This window comes from Carcharhinus amblyrhynchos, chromosome 4 (genome assembly GCF_965287045.1).
Source record: "Carcharhinus amblyrhynchos chromosome 4, sCarAmb.v2.hapA, whole genome shotgun sequence".
Lineage (NCBI taxonomy): Eukaryota > Metazoa > Chordata > Chondrichthyes > Carcharhiniformes > Carcharhinidae > Carcharhinus > Carcharhinus amblyrhynchos.
This window is the reverse complement of record NC_137327.1, coordinates 91,487,921-91,511,575: the sequence shown is the minus strand read 5'-3', so window position 1 is coordinate 91,511,575 and position 23,655 is coordinate 91,487,921. Positions and strand designations below refer to the sequence as shown.

General features: G+C 43.7%; 1 protein-coding gene across 1 annotated transcript in view; it reads left to right on the top strand.

Annotated features, from left to right (window-relative positions):
* The window catches only part of tex11 (testis expressed 11), a 146,662-nt gene that overhangs the window by 120,039 nt on the left and 2,968 nt on the right, over positions 1-23,655 (top strand). Inside the window, exons 25-29 of the mRNA XM_080188019.1 lie at positions 7,079-7,157; positions 7,371-7,520; positions 14,556-14,664; positions 16,295-16,415; positions 19,569-19,736. Of these exons, the coding sequence (XP_080044145.1) occupies positions 7,079-7,157; positions 7,371-7,520; positions 14,556-14,664; positions 16,295-16,415; positions 19,569-19,736 (627 nt within the window). The remainder of the gene's footprint in view (positions 1-7,078; positions 7,158-7,370; positions 7,521-14,555; positions 14,665-16,294; positions 16,416-19,568; positions 19,737-23,655) is intronic.

Below are 23,655 nucleotides of genomic sequence, written 5' to 3'. Positions count from 1 at the left end.
TCTTCATTCAGGACAAGCTGGCATATTACAAGAGAGATAAATCCTAGATTAGTGGAAGAATGGCTGAATTTAAGGAACGCACAGATAAAGAACATAACAAATAGGAGCAGGAGTAGGCCATCCAGCCCTTTGAGCCTGCCCCACCATTCAATAAGATCATGGCTGATCTGTCGTGGCTCAGTTCCACATTCCTGCCTTCTCCCCATAACCCTTAATCCCCTCGCTTATCAAAAACCCATCAACCCGCGTCTTAAAAATATTTAGCGAGGCAGCCTCCACCACCTCAACAGGCAGAGAATTCCAGAGATTCACCACCCTTTGAGTGAAGAAGTTTCTCCTCGACTCCGTTCTAAACCGCACCCCCTTTATCTTGAGGCTGTGCCCCCTAGTCCTACTGTCCTTTCTGAGCAGGAAGAGTCTCTCCACCTCTCTCCTATCCATCCCATTCACCATCTTATACGTCTCAATGAGATCTCCCCTCATTCTTCTAAACTCTAACGAGTACAAGCCTAGTTTATTCAGCCTCTCCTCATAGCTCAACCCCCTCAACTCCGCTATCAGCCTAGTAAACCTCCTCTGCACTCCCTCCAAGGCCAACATATCCTTGCGTAAGTACGGCGACCAAAACTGCACACAGTACTCCAGCTGCGGCGTCACCAATGCCCTATACAGCTGCAGCAAGACCTCCCTACTTTTATATTCAATCCCCCTCGCTATGAAGGCCAGCATCCCATTTGCCTTCCTGACCACCTGCTGCACCTGCAAGCTGGGTTTTTGCGACTCATGCACAAGGACCCCGAGGTCCCTCTGCACCATCGCCTGCTGCAGTTTTTCGCCATGTAAGAAATAGTCCTTCCTACCATTATTCCTACCAAAGTGGACCACCTCACATTTGCCAACATTAAATTCCATTTGCCATTTCCTGGCCCATTCGCCCAGCCTATCTAGATCCTTCTGCAGACTCTTCACACCCTCCGCGCAATTTGCCGTTCCACCAATCTTGGTGTCATCAGCAAATTTCGACACCATACACTTGGTTCCCTCCTCCAGATCATCTATATAAATGGTAAATAGCTGAGGCCCCAGCACCGACCCCGGGGCGCTCCACTAGTCACCAACCGCCAATCCGAATAGCACCCATTAACCCCCACTCTCTGCCTCCTACTTGACAACCAATCCTCTGTCCACGCTAACACCCTACCCCCAACTCCATGCCCCCTTACCTTCTGCAATAACCTCTTGTGAGGTACCTTGTCAAACGCCGTCTGAAAATCAAGAAAGACCACATCCACCGGCTCTCTTCTATCCACCGCCCTAGACACATCCTCATAGAACTCCAGTAAATTTGTCAGACACGACTTCCCCTTAACGAAACCGTGCTGCGTCTGCTCTATCAAGCAATTCCCCTCAAGATGCCTTGCTATTTCCTCCTTGATGACGGATTCTAACATTTTACCTACAACAGACGTTAAACTAACCGGCCTATAATTCCCTGCCTTTTGCCTGGCACCCTTCTTAAACAACGGCGTAACATTAGCCGCTTTCCAATCTTCCGGCACTTCCCCTTGAGGAGAGAGCTGGTCAGAGGGCATGTGGACCATTCCTGTACTGATTATGAGGTCAGTGGCACTCAACCAAGTGGATCCAGCACTGCAGTATCCATCAGACTCATGCTGTGAATAACATCTCCAGTTTCTCAGCTCCTACCATGCACTGATCACATCTCCTTTTTGCAGGCACATTTGGAGTGTAACCAAGGTGTTTAGTAAGCCAGGTGCTTGACAGTAAAATTTTTTACCCACACCCTCCACTATCACAGAGACATGCGCACCATGGAGGGAACCAGTTTCAGAGCAGCTTCAAGGTCACAAGCTGCTGAGCACACCACAATATCCGATCCACAGCAGGCTGAGGCAGGGGCATCCAAAGGTATTGAAGGTTAAAGAAGTCATAGTTGCACATCATGGGCTCGGGTGTTAATCACTTGGACATGACATTCAATTCCGTAAAACATAATTTCACCCTATCCTTGCATTCCTGGCAATCTGAAGTGAAAATCTATTTCCTGCACAAGATAACGGCAGGGTGTTCAGTTTAGAGCTTTCTCCATGTGTTTTGTAAACTTCCCAGTATGTTGATGGCATTTCTTCACAGTGACTGAACACTTCAGTCATTCCTGTATCTCAGTGGGACTTGGGATCTCTGCCATATTGTACAGGGCTGGCATCACAGATTCCAGTCATTCTCCATGTGTGCTCTCTGCTCTCTTTGACATGTGACGGTCTCCCCATCACATTAGCTTCTGCCTCCAGTGACTGCGTTCCTCAAGGATTCAGCTCATTAAAGAAGCCATAGAATCAGGAGAGGTTAATGTTTCCCTGCTGCATGACCATGATGTGATCCTGTCCATTGACAGCAAGTGAGCTGCCATTAGCTAAGCAGAAGTCAGGAATTGGCATATGCTCTGTGAGAATCTGTGGACTGTCCCCACTGCGGGTCATCATCATCCTACTGGAATGTAGGGACAACAGGCATCCGCTGCATCTCCATGACAGGAAGCTTTATCACAGATAGTCTATGTGCTTCCATCAGTCAGGCGCAAGTACAGTTCTCTCATAATTGATGTGAAGATAATGGGAAGTTCTCACTAGGTGTCCTTGTCACCTTCCTTGAATCAACGAGCATACCCTGATCTAGTCTGTTTCGTCTGGACACCACCATTACCTCATTGGCCAACATCCTTGCCCTCAAGGTTTATCCCCTTTCGTGTACTCCTTATTGTGAGAAACATGCTGCTGCTTCACCCCCTTGGGCAGTTTTTTCCCCCATTTCAGCGCCAAATTGTATAGGTCGCAGCGAGCAATGACTGACAGTACATTACACACTCTGGATTGTATTGCAGGGCTCCACCAGACCAGTCCTGGCACTAGAACTTCATCTTCAAAATCCCAATGCACTGTTCAACCAGAGTATGAGGTGCAGCATGAGCCTCATTGTACTTTATCTCTGCTGTGTTCTGTGACCTCTGCACCAGCATCATCAGTAGCCTTTGTTGTCAAGGAGCCAACCCTGCAGCTGCTGTTAACTTAGAAAGATGTCACAATCTGAGAGTGGTGGAAAATGTAGGAATCATGCACGTTCCCTGGGAATTGAGTGCACATCTGCAGAGTGCATTTGGTGTGGTTGCAGACCAGCTGATTGGAAGCCTTTGCAGTTCAGATAGTTCGCAGCTGGATGTCACAGGGCTGAGAGTACACAACACCTGTCGAAAACCCAAGATCTGTGCAAATTCCATTGCCCTTGCTTCCTGATTTTGCCTGATCCCGGTTGAAATGCACAAAATTGTGTGCAAAGATTGGATGCACTTGTTTGTGGTGAGTGGTTGCCATGAAACCCTGGAAAGATACACTGGTGTAAAAATTGAGCACCACAGTCACTTTCAATGACGCTGGCATTAGGTATTCCTCAATTCCCTGAGGGGCCAAATTCTGCAGCAGGCAGCAGATACGACCAGCCAATACTCTGAATGTACATAGTCTTTGACACTGGTTCTTGGAAATCTGTAGGTATGTCAGGGACTGTCTGTAGACCCTGGTTATGCGAGCTGTGTGTGAGCAACAGCTCTCTGGGGTTCATCCACTGAGCGCAGATCAGACCCCCTCATCCCATGTTTCTGAAGCTACTGCTTCTCCTTTTGGCAAGCCAAGTCCCGCCGTTGATGTCATCATCTTCTCTCTAGCCTATAAGTGTGAAGAATGACAGCCAGGCCATCAGGGTTCTTGTTCTTGATGGTCTCCACAGTGCAGTGTCAAAAAGAGAGACTTTATGGTTAGCATTTAGCTGCTAAGACCACTTTTTGTCCATTCATCATCTGCAGCTGTCTCTCAAAGCCCCTTGAGTTGTTCTGTACACAACATTATTGCCCAGACCTTAGTTTGCATGCTGGCTGGACGAGACCCCACACCACATGGAATGGTGACAGCTTTGGCCAGTCTCTTACATCTTTCACTCTCATCTTGGGCTTGAATATTGTCCTAAACTTCACTCGAAGAGATTGCACTCAAGTTGGCCCATGTTGAGCACTTGTCAACAAGTACTTCAGCACAGAGCCAAAGATTAGGAGCACTATCCTTGGACAGTGTTTCATGACCACTTTTCTAAGCGGATGTAGGTGCTTGCTTAGCCGGGCAATGATACAGCCACATCATGGCACTCATTGACTTTGGAAGGCTGTGCACCAAGGGTTAAATGCTGTACAACAATCATTGGCAGTCTTAACACAAACGTGCGGCTTTAGCAGAACGAGCTGTTCAAACGGTGAAAGAAGGATTGAGCAGAATGACAGGTGATACTTTGGGAACCAAGCTCTCTCAGTTCTTGATCCAATGTCATATCATATGATGCCACAAATAACAATAGGTCTCTCACCAGCTGAATTACTGTTGGGCAGGAAGTCAATGTCTCACGTGGATCTGCTACATCTAGATGTTAAAGCGAGAGTGGGAATGAGATGGGAAAATCAGGAGAGACATGACTACCATGTTAAGGAGAGTCATTTCAACCCAAATCATTGTGTCTATGTAAGGAATTTTGGCAGTAACCAATGACAGCTTTCTGGAGTTTTTCAGCTTGAAGTGGACCAATATTTTTGTTTGAGAAACTGACTAATGGAAGGGTCATTTACAGACATCAGGATCACGTTTGTCTATGCCATGACTGGGAGGCAGCAAAAGTTCCAGATAACACGGTAGAAGGAAATGCTGCTGTGGATGTTTGACAGGAAGTGGTTCCTGTTGTACAAGAATTGCCGGTGAACTGTACTCCGGAAGAGAATTAGTAAAGAAGATTGAATGTCACAAAGCATTTGACTAGCTTTTCATGGCCAAGTTATCACATATGATCAGGCAAGTGAAATCCCACTCATCTGCACAATAGGTGTTGGAGGACAGTGATGTAATGAACTTTTAGACACTGCAAACTGATAGCGATGGAATTCAAGGGATGGACTTCCTTTGTGTGGAATCTTCTGTGCTCAGCAGGTATCTCAGCAGTGTCCGAGAAAAACGGAGAAATGCTGATGCTAACTGAGGAAGGTCCCTTGTGCCTTCTTCCCATCCGGTAATCAACTGGACGGTGACATTTCTTCCTCCCAAGTGAAGACCCTGGAAGATGATGAATCTCTGGCCAAGAACTGCCTGCCAATCATAGATATTTTCACTCAGCAGTGCTACAGAGAAAGCAGTAGCTACTGCTGGAATAAATCAAGGGGGAACCCAAGAAAATTGTGGGTGCTGTTGATTAAGGAGGGATGGATGGGGGAAGAGAGTCTTGTGGGGTGTGGTTTGCAGGGAGATGGGGGCTGCAGGGAGAACGGAGCTATAGGTGTCAGCAGCAAGGACAGAGGCTGGCTGTTAGTGGCCACACATGTGCCCCATGTCCATGCCTGCCCTTGACCATGCACAGATCAGTCCAGATTGAGGGACACCCATCCCCTGCCCCCCAGCTGACAAGCAGCCTGCCTTACTAGTCTTGCAGGCTACATGTTGTTAGTAGGCCTGCCTGGAGCTGGAAAGATAGCAACAGATACTCTTAATTGGTCCTCAGCTGGAAAAGTCTGATCATGGGTCTTCTGATCAGAGCTTTCTTCTGGTGGAAGTGGGAAAGCATTGGGTACTGGTCCTGTAGCTGGCCCGATTCCATGAAATTTCTGGAGGGCTTGGACATGCCTAATCCTGCAATGGAGCCAGCCAGGTTTGGAGTGCAGGCAGTGGGACCTCACCCTTAAAGTACACTCCTGAAAATCAGAAACCCTGCGAATGGGGTCAGGAATTGGAATTGGATCTCCTCAGCCATTTTACCTCCTCCACTGAGTCTTCCCATGTACATAAAAATCCAGCCAATGGACTGTTTCTCTCCATGAATACCGTTCAATATGCTGAGTAACTGATGCTAACCCGCCAAATTTTCAAGCCTACTTCCTTCCTTCCTTGCCTTGTCTGGGAGCAGAAGATTCCACCCTTTGTCTCAGACCCAATAAGGGTGTCACACAAGTCTGCAGTACCTGAGTGTCTGCCCAATTCAGCCACTTGAAACAACTGCACATGTACAACCATACAAAATCTTTAAAGGGCCTGTGTACATAAATGAATTGCCTGCACATTCCAAAATATATTGGAGAACCTTGCTGATTATGATAGATTTGAAAGCAAGAGCAAAAGTATCTGAGGAAAAAGAACTTTTTACAATGTCAGTCAACATGGGATCTAGGAAGGGAAGTTGGATGGTCAGTAGTTTAAGTAGAAATAAGGTCAAGACAGCAGGAGGTGTGGGCCACAGATAAGATTAGCTCAGAGCTCATGATTAGCACTAGAAGGGAAACTTTCCCTCATCAATTTAAAACCACATCTATTCCCTAATTATTCAATTTGCTAGAACACTTACCTGAGCATATTTTAAGTGGAGTATGTCCCAATAGAACACTTGTTTTTCCACCCTGAACTAATGTCAAATGTCCCATGACCCTAAAAACTCCTGCCCCCCCCCCCCCACACAATTCTTTCAGTCATGCATGTAACTTTCTCATCTATTTGTCCTTGTGCCAGTTTGCACATGGCTCAGGTGAGATTATTGTATGAGGTCCTGTACTCACTATGCTGCCGCTATCACTACTATGTACTCACTTGTGTTCACCTGATTTGACTGGCTTCCTGTGGCATGGTGCCATATGTAGTTTCCACCCTGCAGACTTTTCTCTCAGCCACAAAGACAACTTATTGATACTGTACAATGTCTCACCACTCCAGCTACAGTTGTGGCATTTCACCTATCCTACCATTCCTACATAACATTGAACTCATGAACTTGTATAGATTGGCATAGTGCAGTTATACGTTGGTTGACTGGAAATCCTTATGGTCATGACAAAGATTTCACTATTGTAAACAGAAACAAACAAACTGCAATATATGAGTGGAGTGTGAGAAACTAAACAATGTTAGTAAAAAAAATTGAAAAACAAGGTTAAAGATATTCAGAGTCTCTACATTTGTGTTCCATAATAATTATTTTGTCCTTGTAGATTGAAAGTTTAACTCAAGCACGAGAACATATTCAAGTTTGTTGGGAAATTTGGGCGACACTCAAATCCACAGCAGCAGGTCAGTGATCAAGGACAGCCTGAAAATGTTGAACAGAACAAATCTTAGAGCACATGCAGCTATTGTTACAGGCCTAGACTGTTGCACCTAAAAGACCCTAACATTTCTAAATACAATAATTCAGTTTCTTTTGTGAGTTGAATTTTAATAATGCAGTCTTGTATATATCCATTATATTATGCTACCAGTGTGATTATTTCTGTATCTTTGCAGGTGATGACTCAAAGGATCCTATAGAAACCCTGTTACTTCTTTATGAGTTTGAAGCTAGGGCTAAGCTGAATGACCCAGAGATTGAGAATGTTATGGAAAAAGTTTTGCAACTTCAGCAGATAGAGCCCAAAACATTGGAAATCTTGGCCTGTAAGCATTAAGTCTTTCAGCCCTGATGAGCATCTTGGATAAGTTGCCTATGGGTTGTTTGTAAGATTATTAATAAACCTTCAGGGATACAGAGGTCAAGCAGGGTAGTTGGATTGGTCCAAAGATGTGCAGATTAGATTGATTGGCCATGCTAAATTGCACCTTAGTGTCAGGAAGATTATCTCGGATAAATGCATGGTGTTATGGGAATAGAGCCTGGGTGGGATTGTGATCAACGCAGACATGATGGGCTGAATGGCCTCCTTCTGCAATGTAGGGATTCTATGATTCTAGGAATTGCTGTGTAGAGAACTGGCATGGGCTTGATCAGTCAGATTGCCACCTTCTGCGCCATATGTGAAAATGATCAAGTGGCTATGAATGTAAGAGAATTTCTTCTGTCATTCTCGTTGTTTGTCAGACCTTTAATGCAAAAGTGTCTGTCATGTTTATCAGCAGCAGTCTACTCGTAAAAGTAATTCAGCTTTAGTGATAATACACCAAATATATTATTTCAGTGTTGCCTAAAGTGTTACTAACGTGTAATTAACATTAAATAGTTCTTCTCACTCACCTTCTGTTTTATATGGATCACAGTCATTACAATATAGGAGGTTTGATCTGCCCATCACATCCACACATGTTTAATAATCCTCAGTTTGTTGCAGATAGACTTGATGTTATACCCAGCTATACATGGTCATTGCAGAAAGATCTAAAACATCTTTTTTTTAAATTTCAATGAAGGATTGTGAAACAAATTGGGGAAGGCAGTGTGCAGTGGTATTGTCACTAGTAATCCAGAGACCCAGGGCACTCCTCTGGGGACCTGGATTCAAATACCACCATGGTAGATGATGAAATTTGACTGTGAAACCATTGCCATTTGTTGTATAAGCCTCAATATGCTTATATAAGTGAATACGCTTGTAATATGTAACACTTGTAATATGCTTCACTAATGCCCTTTAGGGAAGGAAATCTGCCTTGTAACCCCAGACCCATACCAATGTAGTTGACTCTTAAATGCCCTCGCATTGGCCTAGTGTGCCACTCAGTTCAAGGGCAATTAAGAATGGGCAACCAATGCTGGCCCAGCCTGCAATGTCCACACCCCATGAATGAATAAAAAGAACAAAATCAGAGTTAGCACAACTTAACAGCTCCCCATGTCAGATTATTTTACAATGGTTAAGTGGTGTTGAATTAATACTACCTTTTAATTGAACATCCCAATGCTTGACAAAATGAACTCCTCGGTATATACTCTTCCCCTACACCCCCGACCCCACATCTTCATCTGTCACAGTCCACGCTCTGATTTCAGCTTCTCTGCTGTTTGGCCATTTACACCTTTTATTCTCTCTCTATAAATTGCCATTAGCAGCCTTTCCTCTTGTTTCTGTGGTTATGATTCATCTTTCATTCCCTCACCCTGTAGTGTAAATATTCCGACTTTCTATGCTGTTTAGCTTTGACAAAGGTCATCTGGACTCGAAATATCAGCAATTTTCTCTCCTTACAAATGCTGCTCGGCTTGCTGAGATTTTCCAGTATTTTCTCTTTTGGTTTCAGATTGCAGCATCCACAGTAATTTGCTTTTATCCTTGGTATATACTGATTGCCAAGTAAGCAATTAAGTATTATAATCAGGAAAGAATACTCATTTTATAGAAAGTACACATGCTGGTTGATGGTTTTCTTTTCTTATTCGTGACCACTTATCTGTTTAATTTAACAATTACCACATGCCCTGAGCACAATATCCTAATCAATTTTAAAATTATTGACTTAGATCAAAATATTTTAGTATTGAGTTACTCAAAAGGGCATCAAAAGAAATACAGAAATTCTGAAGAAAGATGACTTTAAGATAAGAAGTTGGAGTTCTCAAATTGTGTGGTCATCTTACAGGAATTCCTACTCTGATTTAATTGGACCTGGATTTATGCATGCTGTACTTGTTTCACATTGTATCTATTAATGACATCCCACCCTGATCCTGTTGAAGAATGCAGGATCAGAGGAAGAGCATCCATATTGCATTGGGCTAGAGTAACTACATCACTAAAGCACATGAAACGCAATAAATTTTCCCAATTTTGCAAGACTCTGTATAGTGGGAGCCCACTTCCTCACTTCAGGAGGCTGGTACATGACTACTTAGTCATATTTTTGTAAAGCTGAGAATACAACAACTGCTCATCTGACATATGTGCCATTCTAAGGGACGAGTGAAGGTTCTTACTGTATATGAACCGCGTTGGAGTCTTCTGTTTCAGCAGAAGATTTCAACACTAACACATTTATTATCTTCATTTTCAGGTTTTGCTTTGACAGCCATAGACACTTCAAAAGTTTGTTACCTGATTTTCTTTCCAGCTCCGAAAAAGTAGGGCTGACTCAGTCACGCAATACAATTTAAATTGTGGAACAAATTACTGGAACTTGCACTTTTGATTTATTATGTTTACCTGATCGTTACTGATAGCTCTGTTTAGACCATGATCTAAGGACACATTTCAGAAAAGTTTTAAAAACAGGGAACATACCTGAATAGTGCTACTAGTTAGAACTTCATTTTTTAGAATTATAGAATCCCTACAGTGCAGAAGGAGGCCATTTGGCTCATCAAGTTGCACCGATAACAATCTCACCCAGGCCCTAACCCCAAAAGCCTATGCATTTATCCTAGCTAGTCCTCCTAACACTATGGGCAATTCAGCACGGCCAATCCACCTAACCTGCACATCTTTGGATTGTGGGAGGAAACCAGAGCAATCATGGGGAGAATGTGCAAATTCCACAGTGACCGGAATTGAACCCGAGTCCCTGGCACTGTGAGGCAGCAGTGCTAACCACTGTGCCGCCCACTTGATTTAGCATGATTGATAAGTTATTGTTGTTCATGCATTAGGAAGTGTGCCGTAATTTAGTTTCAGTGTAAATACTTCCTGTTTTCACAACTGCCTGGCATCTTGTTGCATGGTGTATGGTGAACAACCAATCCCCCCAGACTGATGATTGCCCTGTTCTCCATTAGCTGGCTGAACCACAAGGACTTCATGCAGTATGTGCTAGCCTGCCAGCTGGACTGTGGCCTATTGACCAATCACTTGTTCATCTAGGCCACTGCCTCCAGGTTATTTCCCCTCTTGCCCAGACAGGGCTTCAGCCAGTGCACAACCATACGCTGGAAATAGCATATGTTCCCTGGGCTGTTGAAATAGATGTATGTAATGACAGCATGAAGTGACCAGTATAAGCATTTGAGGAGGTTACTCAGGCCCAGACCGGTATCTAAGAATAAAGAACAAAGAAAATTACAGCACAAGAACAAGCTCTTCAGCCTTCCAAGTCTGCACTGACTATACTGTCTGACTGAACTAAAACGCTTACCCTTCCGGGGACCTTATCCCTGTATTCCCATCCTATTCATGTATTTGTCAAGATGTTCCTTAAATGTCACAATCATATCTGCTTTCACTACCTCCCCTGGCAGTGAGTTCCAGGCACCCACCACCCTTTGTGTAAAACATCTGCCTCATACATCTCCGTTAAACCTTGTCTCTTGCAACTTAAACCGATGCCCCCTAGTAATTGACTCTTCCACCCTAGGAAAAAGCTTTTGACTATCCAGTCTGTCCATGCCTCTTATAATCTTGTAGACTTCTATGAGGTCACCCTTCAGCCTCTGTCGTTCCAGTAGAACAAACCAAATTTCTCCAACCTCTCCTCACAGCTGATGCTCTCCATACCAAGCAATACCTTGGTAAATCTTTTCTGTACCCTCGCCAAAGCCTCCACATCCTTCTGGTAGTGTGGTGACCAGAATTGAACACTATATTCCAAGCCTAACTAAGATTCTATAAAACTGCAACATGACTTGCCAATTTTTAAACTCAGTGGCCCGGCCAGTGAAGGCAAGCATGCTGTATGCCTTTTTGACTACCTTGTCCAGCTGCATTGCCACTTCCAGTGACCTGTGTACCTGTATACCCAGATCCCTTTGCCTATCAATACTGTTAAGAGTTCTGCCATTTATATTCCCTATTTGTATTAGACCTTCCAAAATGCATTATCTCGCATTTGTCCGGATTAAACTCCACCTCTCCGTCCAAGTCTCCAACTGATCTATATCCTGCTGTATCTTCTGATGGTCCTCCTCGCTATCTGCAAACCCAGCAACCTTTGTGTCAACCACAAACTTACTAATCAAACCAGTTACATTTTCCTCCAAATCATTTATATGTATATATTGCATTGATCGCTGAGGAACATAAGAACATAAGAAATAGGAGCAGGTGTAGGCCATCTAGCCCTTCGAGCCTGCCCCGCCATTCAGTAAGATCATGGCTGATCTGTAGCTGCTCAGTTCCACTTTCCCACCCTCTCCCCATAACCCTTAATCCCCTCTCTTATCAAAAACCCATCAACCCGCGTCTTAAAAATATTTAGCGAGGCAGCCTCCACCACTTCAACGGGCAGAGAATTCCAGAGATTCACCACCCTTTGAGTGAAGAAGTTCCTCCTCAACTCCGTTCTAAACTTCCCCCCTTTTATCTTGAGGCTGTGCCCCCTAGTCCTACTGTCTTTTTTGAGCGGGAAGAGTCTTTCCACCTCTATCCTATCCATCCCATTCATCATCTTATATGTCTCAATGAGATCTCCCCTCATTCTTCTAAACTCTAACGAGTACAAGCCCAGTTTATTCAGCCTCTCCTCATAGCTCAACCCCCTCAACTCCGGTATCAGCCTAGTAAACCTCCTCTGCACTCCCTCCAAGGCCAAAATATCTTTGCGCAGGTGCGGCGCCCAAAACTGCACACACTACTCCAGCTGCGGCGTCACCAATGCCCTATACAGCTGCAGCAAGACCTCCCTACTTTTATATTCAATCCCCTTGGTTATGAAGGCCAGCATCCCATTTGCCTTCCTGACCACCTGCTGCACCTGCAAGCTGGGTTTTTGCGACTCATGCACAAGGACCCCGAGGTCCCTCTGCACCGTCGCCTGCTGCAGTTTTTCGCCCCGTAAGTAATAGTCCTTCCTACCATTTTTCCTACCAAAGTGGACCACCTCACACTTGCCAACATTAAATTCCATTTGCCATTTCCTGGCCCATTCGCCCAGCCTATCTAGATCCTTCTGCAGACTCTCCACACCCTCCGCACAATTTGCCGTTCCCCCAATCTTGGTGTCATCAGCAAATTTCGACACTCTACACTCGGTTCCCTCCTCCAGATCATCTATATAAATGGTAAAAAGCTGAGGCCCCAGCACCGACCCCTGGGGCACTCCACTAGTCACCATCCGCCAATCCGAATAGCACCTGTTGACCCCCACTCTCTGCCTCCTATTTGACAACCAATCCTCTATCCACGCTAACACCCTACCCCCAACTCCATGTCCCTTGACCTTCTGCAATAACCTCTTGTGAGGTACTTTGTCAAACGCCTTCTGAAAATCTAGAAAGACCACATCCACCGGCTCTCCTCTATCCACCGCCCTAGACACATCCTCATAGAACTCCAGTAAATTTGTCAGACACGACTTCCCTTTAATGAAACCGTGCTGCGTCTGCTCTATCAAGCAATTCCCTTCAAGATGCCTCGCAATTTCCTCCTTAATGACAGATTCTAACATTTTACCTACCACAGACGTTAAACTAACCGGCCTATAATTCCCCGCCTTTTGCCTGGCACCCTTCTTAAACAACGGCGTAATATTAGCCGTTTTCCAATCATCCGGCACTTCCCCAGAATCCAGCGACGTCTGGAAAATAACCACCAAGGCATCCACTATCACCTCCGCCATTTCTTTCAGAACCCTCAGATGCATTCCATCCGGTCCTGGGGACTTGTCCACAATCAGCCCCTCCAGTCTGTCGAGCACCGCCTCTCTAGTAACAGTAATGTCATTAAGACCCTCCAGTCCTACCACCTTTCCATCGCTAACACCTGGCAAATTATTCACGTCCTGCTCCGTGAAGACAGAAACAAAAAAGTTATTCAATACCTTAGCCATATCCCCATCCCCTACCACTAGGTCCCCTTTCTCATCCTCTAAAGGACCAACATTCACCCTAGCCAGCCTCTTCCTTTTTATATATTTATAAAAACTCTTGCTATCCTTTTTTATATTAAGCGCTAGCCCAGCTTCATAGTTTCTCCTACCCTTCTTTATCAACTTCTTTGTCAATCTTTGTTGACATTTAAACCTCTCCCAATCCTCTTCTCGCCCACTACTCTTAGCTACTCTAAATTCCTCCGCTTTTAGTTTAACACTTTCCTTCACCTCCTTCGTTATCCACGGCTTATTACCTCTCCTCCTACAGTCCTTTTTGACCATCGGAATAAATTTCCGCTGAGCACCAAGAAAGATCTCCTTAAAGATCCTCCACTGCTCCTCAACAGACCCTCCCTCCAACGCGCTCCCCCAGTCCACATTCGCCAATTCTTCTCTCAACGCCACACATCATAGCCTTCCATTCAGAAACGCACTCTTCCACTGTCACCACCAGGTTAGTCTGCAGGTTCCTCAGACCAAAGAAACACTCCGAGATTGGATACAGATCATCACTAGCTGTCATCATCAGAATCATTCCCAGTTGTGCACATGTTTGCCCTTATAAAAAAAAATTTCAAGTAGCTTTCTTTGTGCTATGTTTGTTCAGATGCTATTCAGGTTTTATCACATAGCACTTGTGTCTGGTGCAGCTGCAGTTAATAGGGAGGAATGCAGTGGGCAACACTTTGTCCGGGACGGGATTGTAAACTAATCCTTTTACATGTTTTCCAATGGAAATGTTTGTTTTGCAAATTTTTATCAACACCGTATTTTTCAGAAACACATTTGTGTGCTGAATGATAGAAAGGAGTCACCAATCCAGTATTGCTACAGTTATTAGATATCCGGACTGGCCAAAAAAGAAATAGTATCTTAGTAGGTAAAGTTGTTTGTCAACATTTGGATGTGTGTTGTTTCGACACGATATGGAGGATAATATAGACTTTGTTCTCTTGTAAATTTAAGCCTTAGCCATGGAATCTCCTGCTCACTTCCCATCAGTTTGTAAAAAAGCCTTGAAGATCGCCTTATCTCTTCAAAAGAAGCAGTCTGATTGGGATGGCATATGCTGCAGGTCAGTATCCAAGCTTGAGAGGGATGTATAGCCTGTTATATAATGTAGCCTTACTCTGTTGTGGGAATTTCTGGGCACTGCCCCCATTTCATTGGTTTATTTTACGCACAGCAGTTATCAGAACTCTCATTGATGATCTTGTATTGAACATATTTGTTAAAATTATGACACTAATTCCAAGATTAGTATTTACAAATAATGACAATAAATACTGTCCGATACTGGCCCATCCAAATAGTCTCTTGTAATTGTGTACCTTGAGTATCACAACATATACATTCTCCATCCCACCTAAACCATGTGATGTCCTGGGCGATGTGGAAAACTAGATTTAAAAAAAACACAGGCCAATTTAGAGGACAGAAAAAGTGAAATTGTGCTCCAATTTATCTAGGTGATTGAATCTAATCCAGGAAATTATTTTGGCTCGATTCGCTGAAATAACTTTTTGAAGTGTCTTTTGCACACAGAAACAGGATTCACCTGTCACTTGTAAGAATTTAATGAATTGGCACCTGCTTTACAAATCAACATTTTGTTCCAGAGATCCACTGTTCCCTCAGATACAAATCACCCCCTGATATCTATTTGGTAATTGTTTAGTGCAAGTTTCAGTCGATGATATGGGGAAATGCATTGTAAATGTTTGCCATACCACTGCAGTCCTAATCTCGAGGCACATGATGTTCTTGGTGGGGCTTCAATGTACTTTTTTGGGAGGATAATTCAGCTCCAGTTTGTTTTTGTATGTGCTTGAAAATTTACCCACAGAACTCATATTACCACGTTTCCGTTCTCAAATCTGCTTCCAAAACACTTATGATGAAAGGTCATCCATCTGAAACATTAACTCTGTTTATCTGTCAGCAGATACTGCCTGGCCTGCTGAGTTTTTCCAGAACTTTGTTTTATTAATTGAAATGAAAAGATCATTTTTGAAGAGTATTTGTCTGTTGCTAGGATGGAGGTCGTCGTGGAGATCTACAGCACAGAAAAAGCCCTTCAGCCCAATATGTCTGCACCACCTATTCTAATCCCATTTCAGAACTTGACCCATAGCCTTGTATGCCTTAGCATTGCAAGTGCGCATCTAAACACTTTTTATATGTTATGAGGGTCAATGCTTTCATCATTCTCTTAGACAGTGAGTTCCAGACTCCCAACATCATTTGGGTGAAAAGGCTTTTCCTTAGATCCCTTCTAAACCTCCTGCCCCTTGCGTTAAATCTGTCCCCCAGCTTGTTGATCTGTCCACCAAGAGGAAAGGTTTCTTCCTGTCTGCTCCATCTATGCGTCTCACAATTTTATACATTTCAGTCATGTATCTCCTCAGTCTCCTCTGCTCCAAGGAAAGCAAGTCCAGTCTATCCAATCTCTCTTCATAACTAAAACTCCAGCCAAGCAGACATCCTGGTAAATATATTCTGCGCTCTCTCCAATGCTATCACATCCCTCCTATAATGTGATTCCAGAATTGCACACAATATTATCGCTGTGGCCTAACTAACAATTTATACTGTTCCAACATAACTCTTCAGCTCTCTGCTTCAACTAATTAAGACAAGTTTAAACCTTATTTTAACGTTCAGAGGATAATCATTAAGGATTAACTTGCTTTTTTTCTCCATAGCAAATTGCTACATAGCTTGATCCAGATCTCACTCCCTACAGGAATAACTGAAATTGAACCTCGGGTCCTTGAGGAAGTCTGGTCATACTATGAGGAAGCATTCATTATTATAGAGAGTTTGGTGAGTGAGGGAAGAATGAGAGCATAGGGGAGTTAAAAAAATAATTGAGACCTTTCCTCTATATTTGGACCTTGTACTAGAGTAACAAGTTCTGAATGGACCCTATTTTGAAAACAAAGGCCGAATTCTTTGTTTTGTATTGCGAATTCTTGCTATTAACAATGTAGTGAAACTGAGTTACAGCCTCAAATTAGGAGAAAGTTTTGATCTTTCCTGCTTGAATTAGCTTGGAAATAAATTTGGCAGATACAGAGCACTAATAATATGTATAGTAGAAGTTCTTTATGATGCCAGAGCTTCCCATGGTAAGAAAACCTTATGGAACAATGACAGTTCTGGCTAGAATTCTGGTTCACTCATCTTCACAGTTTATGCTGAGTACCACTCTCTGTGGATTAGGGACATCCTGTGAAGGAATCCACTACCTGCAATTGTGCAATGCTGCCTTGCCACCTAACTCAATAACAGGTTACATTGGACAGCATGGCAAGGGCACTCTTGGACTTGTTTTATTGAGATATTAAAGCCAGTCATTGGGGGGAGATTCTCCCACTTATGGTGGTGGGAGGAATCGCACCTGCTGGGGGTTTAGGTCTGTGGGGGGTGTGGTCAGGGCAGGCCAAAAGGCCAGTGATCAGGGGGTGTGGAGATCAGAGGGGCAGCGTTGCTGACAGATTGGCGCATGAGCAGTGTGAATGGGTTCTCATGAAGTTGTAAACTGTTGTCTGTGAAATATCCTGTACAACGCTTTGACCAGTTTATCACATTTACTCAAGTCCTTTTACTTTGAGACAAAGGACTGTGCTTCAAACTTAGTTTTATTAAAAACGGTAATGGATTAAAGAAACAATTCTTACACAGTAGATGTGGGGTGGCATTTTGGCATAATGGTTAGCACTGCTGCTTCACAGCAGTTTGATTCCCAACTTGGATTACTGTCTATGTGAAGTTTGCACATTTTCCCTGTATCTGTGTGTGTTTTCTCTGGGTGTTCTAGTTTCCTCCCACAGTCCAAAGATGTGCAAGTTAGATGGATTGACCATGCTAAATTGCCATTTAGTATCAGGGGGATAGATAGAATAAATGCATGGAATTATGGTGATAGGGTCTGGGTGGGATTGTGGTTGGTGCAGACTTGATGGGCCGAATAGCCTCTGTCTGGACTGTCTAATTCTATGATTGAGTTCATTTTCCCCAAAGCAGGCTAATTTCTTGAGAAATAAAAACTATCTTGTCTGGTGAAATTGATTGGGCTGTTGATTCAATGAAATGAGCTCACAGTGACCGATGAACTCGGGCTCCTCTTAGCATGAAGGTGGATCTCACATAGTCTCTTGCATTGTCCCAGGTCACAGGAGATTTGGTGGAGTCTTTGCTGGAGTTTAACTTGAAAAATGACTATTTCTATCCTCCCCCTTCCTCCTTCAAATGTCCCTGGCTTTCAACCAATGAGGTGACAGGATGAGGGCCACAATACCGGAACAAGGTTAGGCCAGGTGATCCTAGTTATACGTATCTCTTTTCATGGTTATGGTTAAAAGCAGTGAGTTTGGCTGAGACTAGGGAATGCACAATCATAATGTCTTCTAAATGAGTACCTGCTGATGGGTTTTGGGTCATAATGTCTTCTAAATGAGTACCTGCTGATGGGTTTTGGGCCATAACAACTCTTCCATTGTAAAGTTTGAGCCTCTCTGTTCAACATGCAAGAGGTCTGGGCTCTAGTTTTGGGTCATGATGACTTCTCTATTGTTTAGGTGAAGTCTGGTGTTTGAAATGCGAGATTGTTCTGATGTGTGTCCCTGTTGGCCTTTGGACTGTGGTAACCTTGTAGAAGCAGTTTTAGCTGTATTAATTAAAAAGTGTCCTATTTTATGTTGGGCTTAATTTCTCAGGCTGTTGTGCATTTGACCATAAAACACAAGAGATGATTAGTTCATATTAATTACATGACCTGAAAATAGATATATGAGTTTGTATGATTCTGTTCAGGAGGAACGTCTTTTAAGTGCCACGCAAGTACCAAGCAAAGACCATCTCCAACAAGAGGTGCTATCCACCTTCCATTGACATTCAACAGCATTACCATTGCAGAGTCGCCCACCATTTAGTCGTTAACGTTGACCATAAACTGAACTGGAACTGCCTGATATTGTGACAATAAGAGCAAATCAGAGGCTGGGAATTATATAGCAACTAATTCACCTCTGACTCCCCAAAACCTATCCACCAAGTCAGGTGTGTGCTGGAATGCTCTCCATTTGCCTGGATGAGTGCAGCTACAACAGCAGTCAAATCACTCGACACCATCCAGAACAAAGCAACCAACTTGACTGGCACCCCATTCTCCACCCTAAGTATCCACTCCCTCCACACTGACACACACGGGCAGTAGTGTGTATCATCTTGAAGATGCATTGCAGGAACTTCAGCAGCATCTTCAAAATCCAGAAACTCTACCACGTAAAAGGAAATGGGCAGCAGACACTAGTGCCACAGCCTGCAAGTTCTGCTCAAAGTCAAAGAGCATCACAGTCCTTCATTGTTGCCATGTCCCTCCTATTTGCACTATGGGAGTTCTTAAGAGCATAACATAGGAAATAGAAGGAGTAGACATGCAGCTCATCAAGCCAGCTCAGCCAGTCAAGATGATCATGGCTGATCATCAGTCTTAACTCCACTTTCTTGTCTGCTTCCCATTTATCTCAGCCTTAAGTATATATTCAGCAGTGAAGCATCCACAGTCCTCTGGAGTAGAGAATTCCAATGATCCAACAACACTTTGAAAAAATTTCTCCTGATTTCAGTTCTAAAGGATCGTCCTCATATCCTGTGGCACCTTCTCTAACTAGGGGAACAAACTCTCAGGTATTACCTATAAAGCCCCTTAAGAATTTTGCATGTTTCAATGAGATTACCTCTTTATTCTTCTAAGCATCTCAGAGTAAAGGCCCAATTTACTCGTTCTCTCAAAATACAACAACCTTTACGACATGGGTTGAAATAATTTAAGAAGGCAGCTCACAACCATCTTCTCAAGGGCAATTAGGGATAAAACAGTGGTGCACCTTGTTCAATTTGTACTTTAAAGATTGAAGAATGTGAGGTCTAGGTGAGCAGTCTATGTCTTAGGCTATGTTTTTTTTTGTGAAGCAAGAGGAATACCCAGAGGTGGAGATCCTGTGGCTGATGACTCGAGCTTGGAATACAGGGGCTTCCTTGTACAGTTTGGGGAAATATACTGAAGCAGAGCAATGGTGTGGGCTTGGAATGCGTTTCCTCAAACATCTGGGTTCTCTCAGGGCCAACTATGAAAACCAGGTAAGACAAATTTACCGTAAGAATCATTCATTTAGTTTAAAAAAACCCTTCATTATTTATGAACCTTGGTATACCAAATTCTGCGTTCCTTTAATACCTCAATGCAGAAAAAAACTTCCAAGACATTTGCAGGCAAAGAGTCACAAGCAGAAAATATTGACACAAGCCAATGAAGGAGATATTGACAGGGGTGATGAAAAGCTTAATCAAATCAGTCGATTTTAAAGAAGTTCTTAATGGAGGACAAATAGGTGGCGAGGCAGAGAAATTTAGGAAGAGACTTTCAGAGAGTGGGAGCAGGTGGCTGAAGGCCTAGCCAGTAATAATCATAAGGCAATACTTATTATCCATTTCTAGCTGCCTTAAAGATTTTTGCTACTGGGCCAGGCAGCTTGTATTTACAAATTTACTGGCTTTGTAGACCAGCCTTGATTCAAAGTGGCCCTTAAACCCAACTTCTGTTCCAGGGAGATGAAGTGGGATTGAGGCAGATCCTATGTGGCTTTGGAAGTGGGTGAATGCCAGTACAGACTGATTAGAAAGCTGCTGTTAATTCTTTGGGACTTTGTCCCAATTGTGTAAGGACCTCTCTAGCCCTCACCCTTACCCAAACCCACATGTTTCCTCATGTCCCCATGTCACTTCCGTAGTCTTTCACCTAGTACAGTGTCTTCCATGGGCAGACCTCAAGGTCCATGAGGCAATGGAAAAAACTTTCAACAATCTAAAAACTTTCAACAGTCTAATACAGCTTTCTCTCATGCACACTTGATAGTGAAAAACAACTTCATTTTGAATCCCATGCAAAGCTTTTACATCTCAGACATTCAGTCTCTTATAAAAGCAAAATAAACTACTATTCAGACCCATCGTAATGGATTGTTGATCCTTTAATTGCCCCTTTAAATGATCAAACTGTGAACTCAGGATCTCCCTTGCTGATGACACCAAAGTCGGAAGTGTGGTAGATTGTGAGGAAGGGTGTCGAAGTTTGCAGGGTGACTTGGACAGGTTGCAGAGCTGGGCCGCGAGGTGGCGGATGGAGTTTAATGCGGAGAAGTGTGAGGTAATCCATTTCGGTAGGAATAACAGATGTGTTGAGTATAGGGCTAACGGGAGGACTTTGAATAGAGTGGAGGAGCAGAGGGATCTAGGTGTATGTACATAGATCCCTGAAAGTTGGGAATCAAGTAGATAAGGTTGTTAAGAAGGCGTACGGTGTCTTGGCGTTTATTGGTAGGGGGATTGAATTTAGGAGTCGCAGCGTCATGTTGCAACTGTACACAACTCTGGTGCGGCCGCACTTGGAGTACTGTGTGCAGTTCTGGTCCCCACATTACAGGAAGGATGTGGAGGCTTTGGAGAGGGTGCAGAGGAGGTTTACCAGGATGTTGCCTGGTATGCAGGGGAGGTCCTATGAGGAGAGACTGAGGGATTTGGGGTTGTTTTCACTGGAAAGAAGGCGGCTAAGAGGGGATCTTATAGAAACATATAAGATGATTAGAGGTTTAGATAGGGTGGATGGTGATAGCCTGTTTCCTCGGATGGAGAAATCTAGCACGAGGGGGCATGGCTTTAAATTAATGGGGGGTAGTTATAGGACGGATGTCAGGGGCAGGTTCTTTACCCAGAGGGTGGTGAGGGACTGGAATGCCCTGCCTGCTGCAGTTGTAAATGCGCCTAGTTTGGGGGCGTTTAAGAGATTGGTGGATAGGTTTATGGACGAAAAAGGATTGGTTTAGATTAGTGGGTCAATGTTTTTTTTTAAAAATAAGACTGGTCGGTGCAACATTGTGGGCCGAAGGGCCTGTTCCGCGCTGTAATGTTCTATGTTCTATAAGTGTAGCTTGTGAAACTCAGCCATGGATTTATGAGATAAAAATGCTCCTTGGGAAACAACAAAAAACAATATGAACAAATGATGTTTTTTATCTAACCTACCCCAGATAGCCTGTCAAGTAAAATAGTACATCAGACATTAGATTTTTTAATTGTCACTGACAGCTTAAATAATGGTCAGGCAATTTACAAAGTGTCAAAGCATGCCACTTAAACAATCCTAAACTGCCTATCATCTCCACCATCATTTTGTGATTTCCGCATAGCTGATTAAGACCCTTGGACCAGCTTGGCTGCTTCTGGATCACAAGTTTTCAGGACTATTGCCGGAATATTGTCAGGGGCCACAGCATTTGTTATTACTTGGTATCATGTGAAGTGAATTGATTGAATGAAGACTAACATCGGTAATGCTGGGGATCTCTCGAAGAGGCTGAGATGGATCATTCACTCAGCACTTCTGGCTGAAGATTGTTGTGAATACTTCTTGAGAAACATTAAGATAAACAAGTCCCCAGGGGATATACTCCAGAATACTGAGAGAGGCAAGGGAGGAAATTGCTGGGGTCTTGAGAGGAGTCTTTGTATCCTCACTGGCTGCAGGGGAGGTCCCAGAGGATTGAGAATAGCCAGTGTTGTTTCTTTGTTTAAGAAGGGTAGCAAGAATAATCCAGGTAATTAGGTGGTAGGGAAATTATTGGAGAGGATTCTTTGAGACAGGATTTATTCCCACTTGGAAATAAGTGGATGTATTAGCGAGAGGCAACATGGTTTTGTGAAGGGGAGATTGTGTCTCACAAACTTGATCGGGTTTTTTGAGGAAGTGGTGAAAATGATTGATGAGGGAAGGGCAGTGGATATTGTCTAATGGACTTCACTAAGGCCTTTGACAAGGTCCCTCATGGCGGAGTGGTACAGAAGGTGATTTTGCATGGTGAACAGGCAAGGTGGATACAAAATTGGCTCTGTCAAAGAAAACAGAGGGTAGCAGTGAAAGGGTGTGTTTCTGAATGGAGGACTGTGACAAGTGGCGTTCCTCAGGCATCAATGCTGGGACCTTGACTCTTTGTAATATATATAAATGATTTGGAGGAAAATGTAACTGGTTTGATTAGTAAGTTTGCGGATGCCACAAAGGTTGCTGGATATGTGGATAGCGATGAGGACCACCAGAGAATACAGCAGGATATAGATCAGTAGGAGACTTGGGCAGAGAGATGGCAGATGGAGTTTAATCCGGACAAGTGCGAGGTAATGCATTTTGGAAGGTCTAATACAGGTAGGAATTATACAATTCATGGCAGAACCCTTAAGCGTATTGATAGGCAAAGGAATCTGGGTGTACAGGTACACAGTTCACTGAAAATGGCAACGCAGCTGGAGAAGGGAATCAAGAAGGCATACGGCATGCTTGCCTTCATTGGCTGGGGCATTGAGTTTAAAAATTGGCAAGTCATGTTGCAGCTTTATAGAACCTTAGTTCGGCTGCTCTTGGAATATCGTGTTCAATTTTGGTCGTCACACTACCAGAAGGATGTGGAAGCTGTGGAGAGGGTACAGAAAAGATTTACCAGAATGTTGCCTGGCATGGAGGGCATCAGCTATGAGGAGAGGCTGGAGAAACTTGGTTTGTTCTCACTGGAACGACGGATGTTAAGGGGCTACCTGATAGAAATGTACAGGATTATGAGGGGCATGGACAGAGTGGATAGTCAGAAGTTTTTTCCTAGGGGGCATAGGTTTAAGGTGTGAGGGGCAAGCTTTAAAGGAGATGTGCGGGCAGATTTTTTACATGGAGGGTGGTGGGTGCCTGGAACTCGCTACTGGGGAAGGTAGTGGAAGTTGATACGATAGTGAGTTTTAAGGGGCATCTTGACAAATACACGAATAGGATGGGAATATAAGGATATGGTCTCTGGAAGGGTAGGGGGTTTTAGTTCAGTTGGGCAGCATGGCCAGTGCAGGCTTGGAGGGCCAAAGGGCCTGTTCTTTGTTCTAATTGTCTACCATTATTCACGGCTGTATGTGGCGTAACTGCAGATTTTAGATTTGACCTGTTGGTGGATTAATTGCTCGTCTC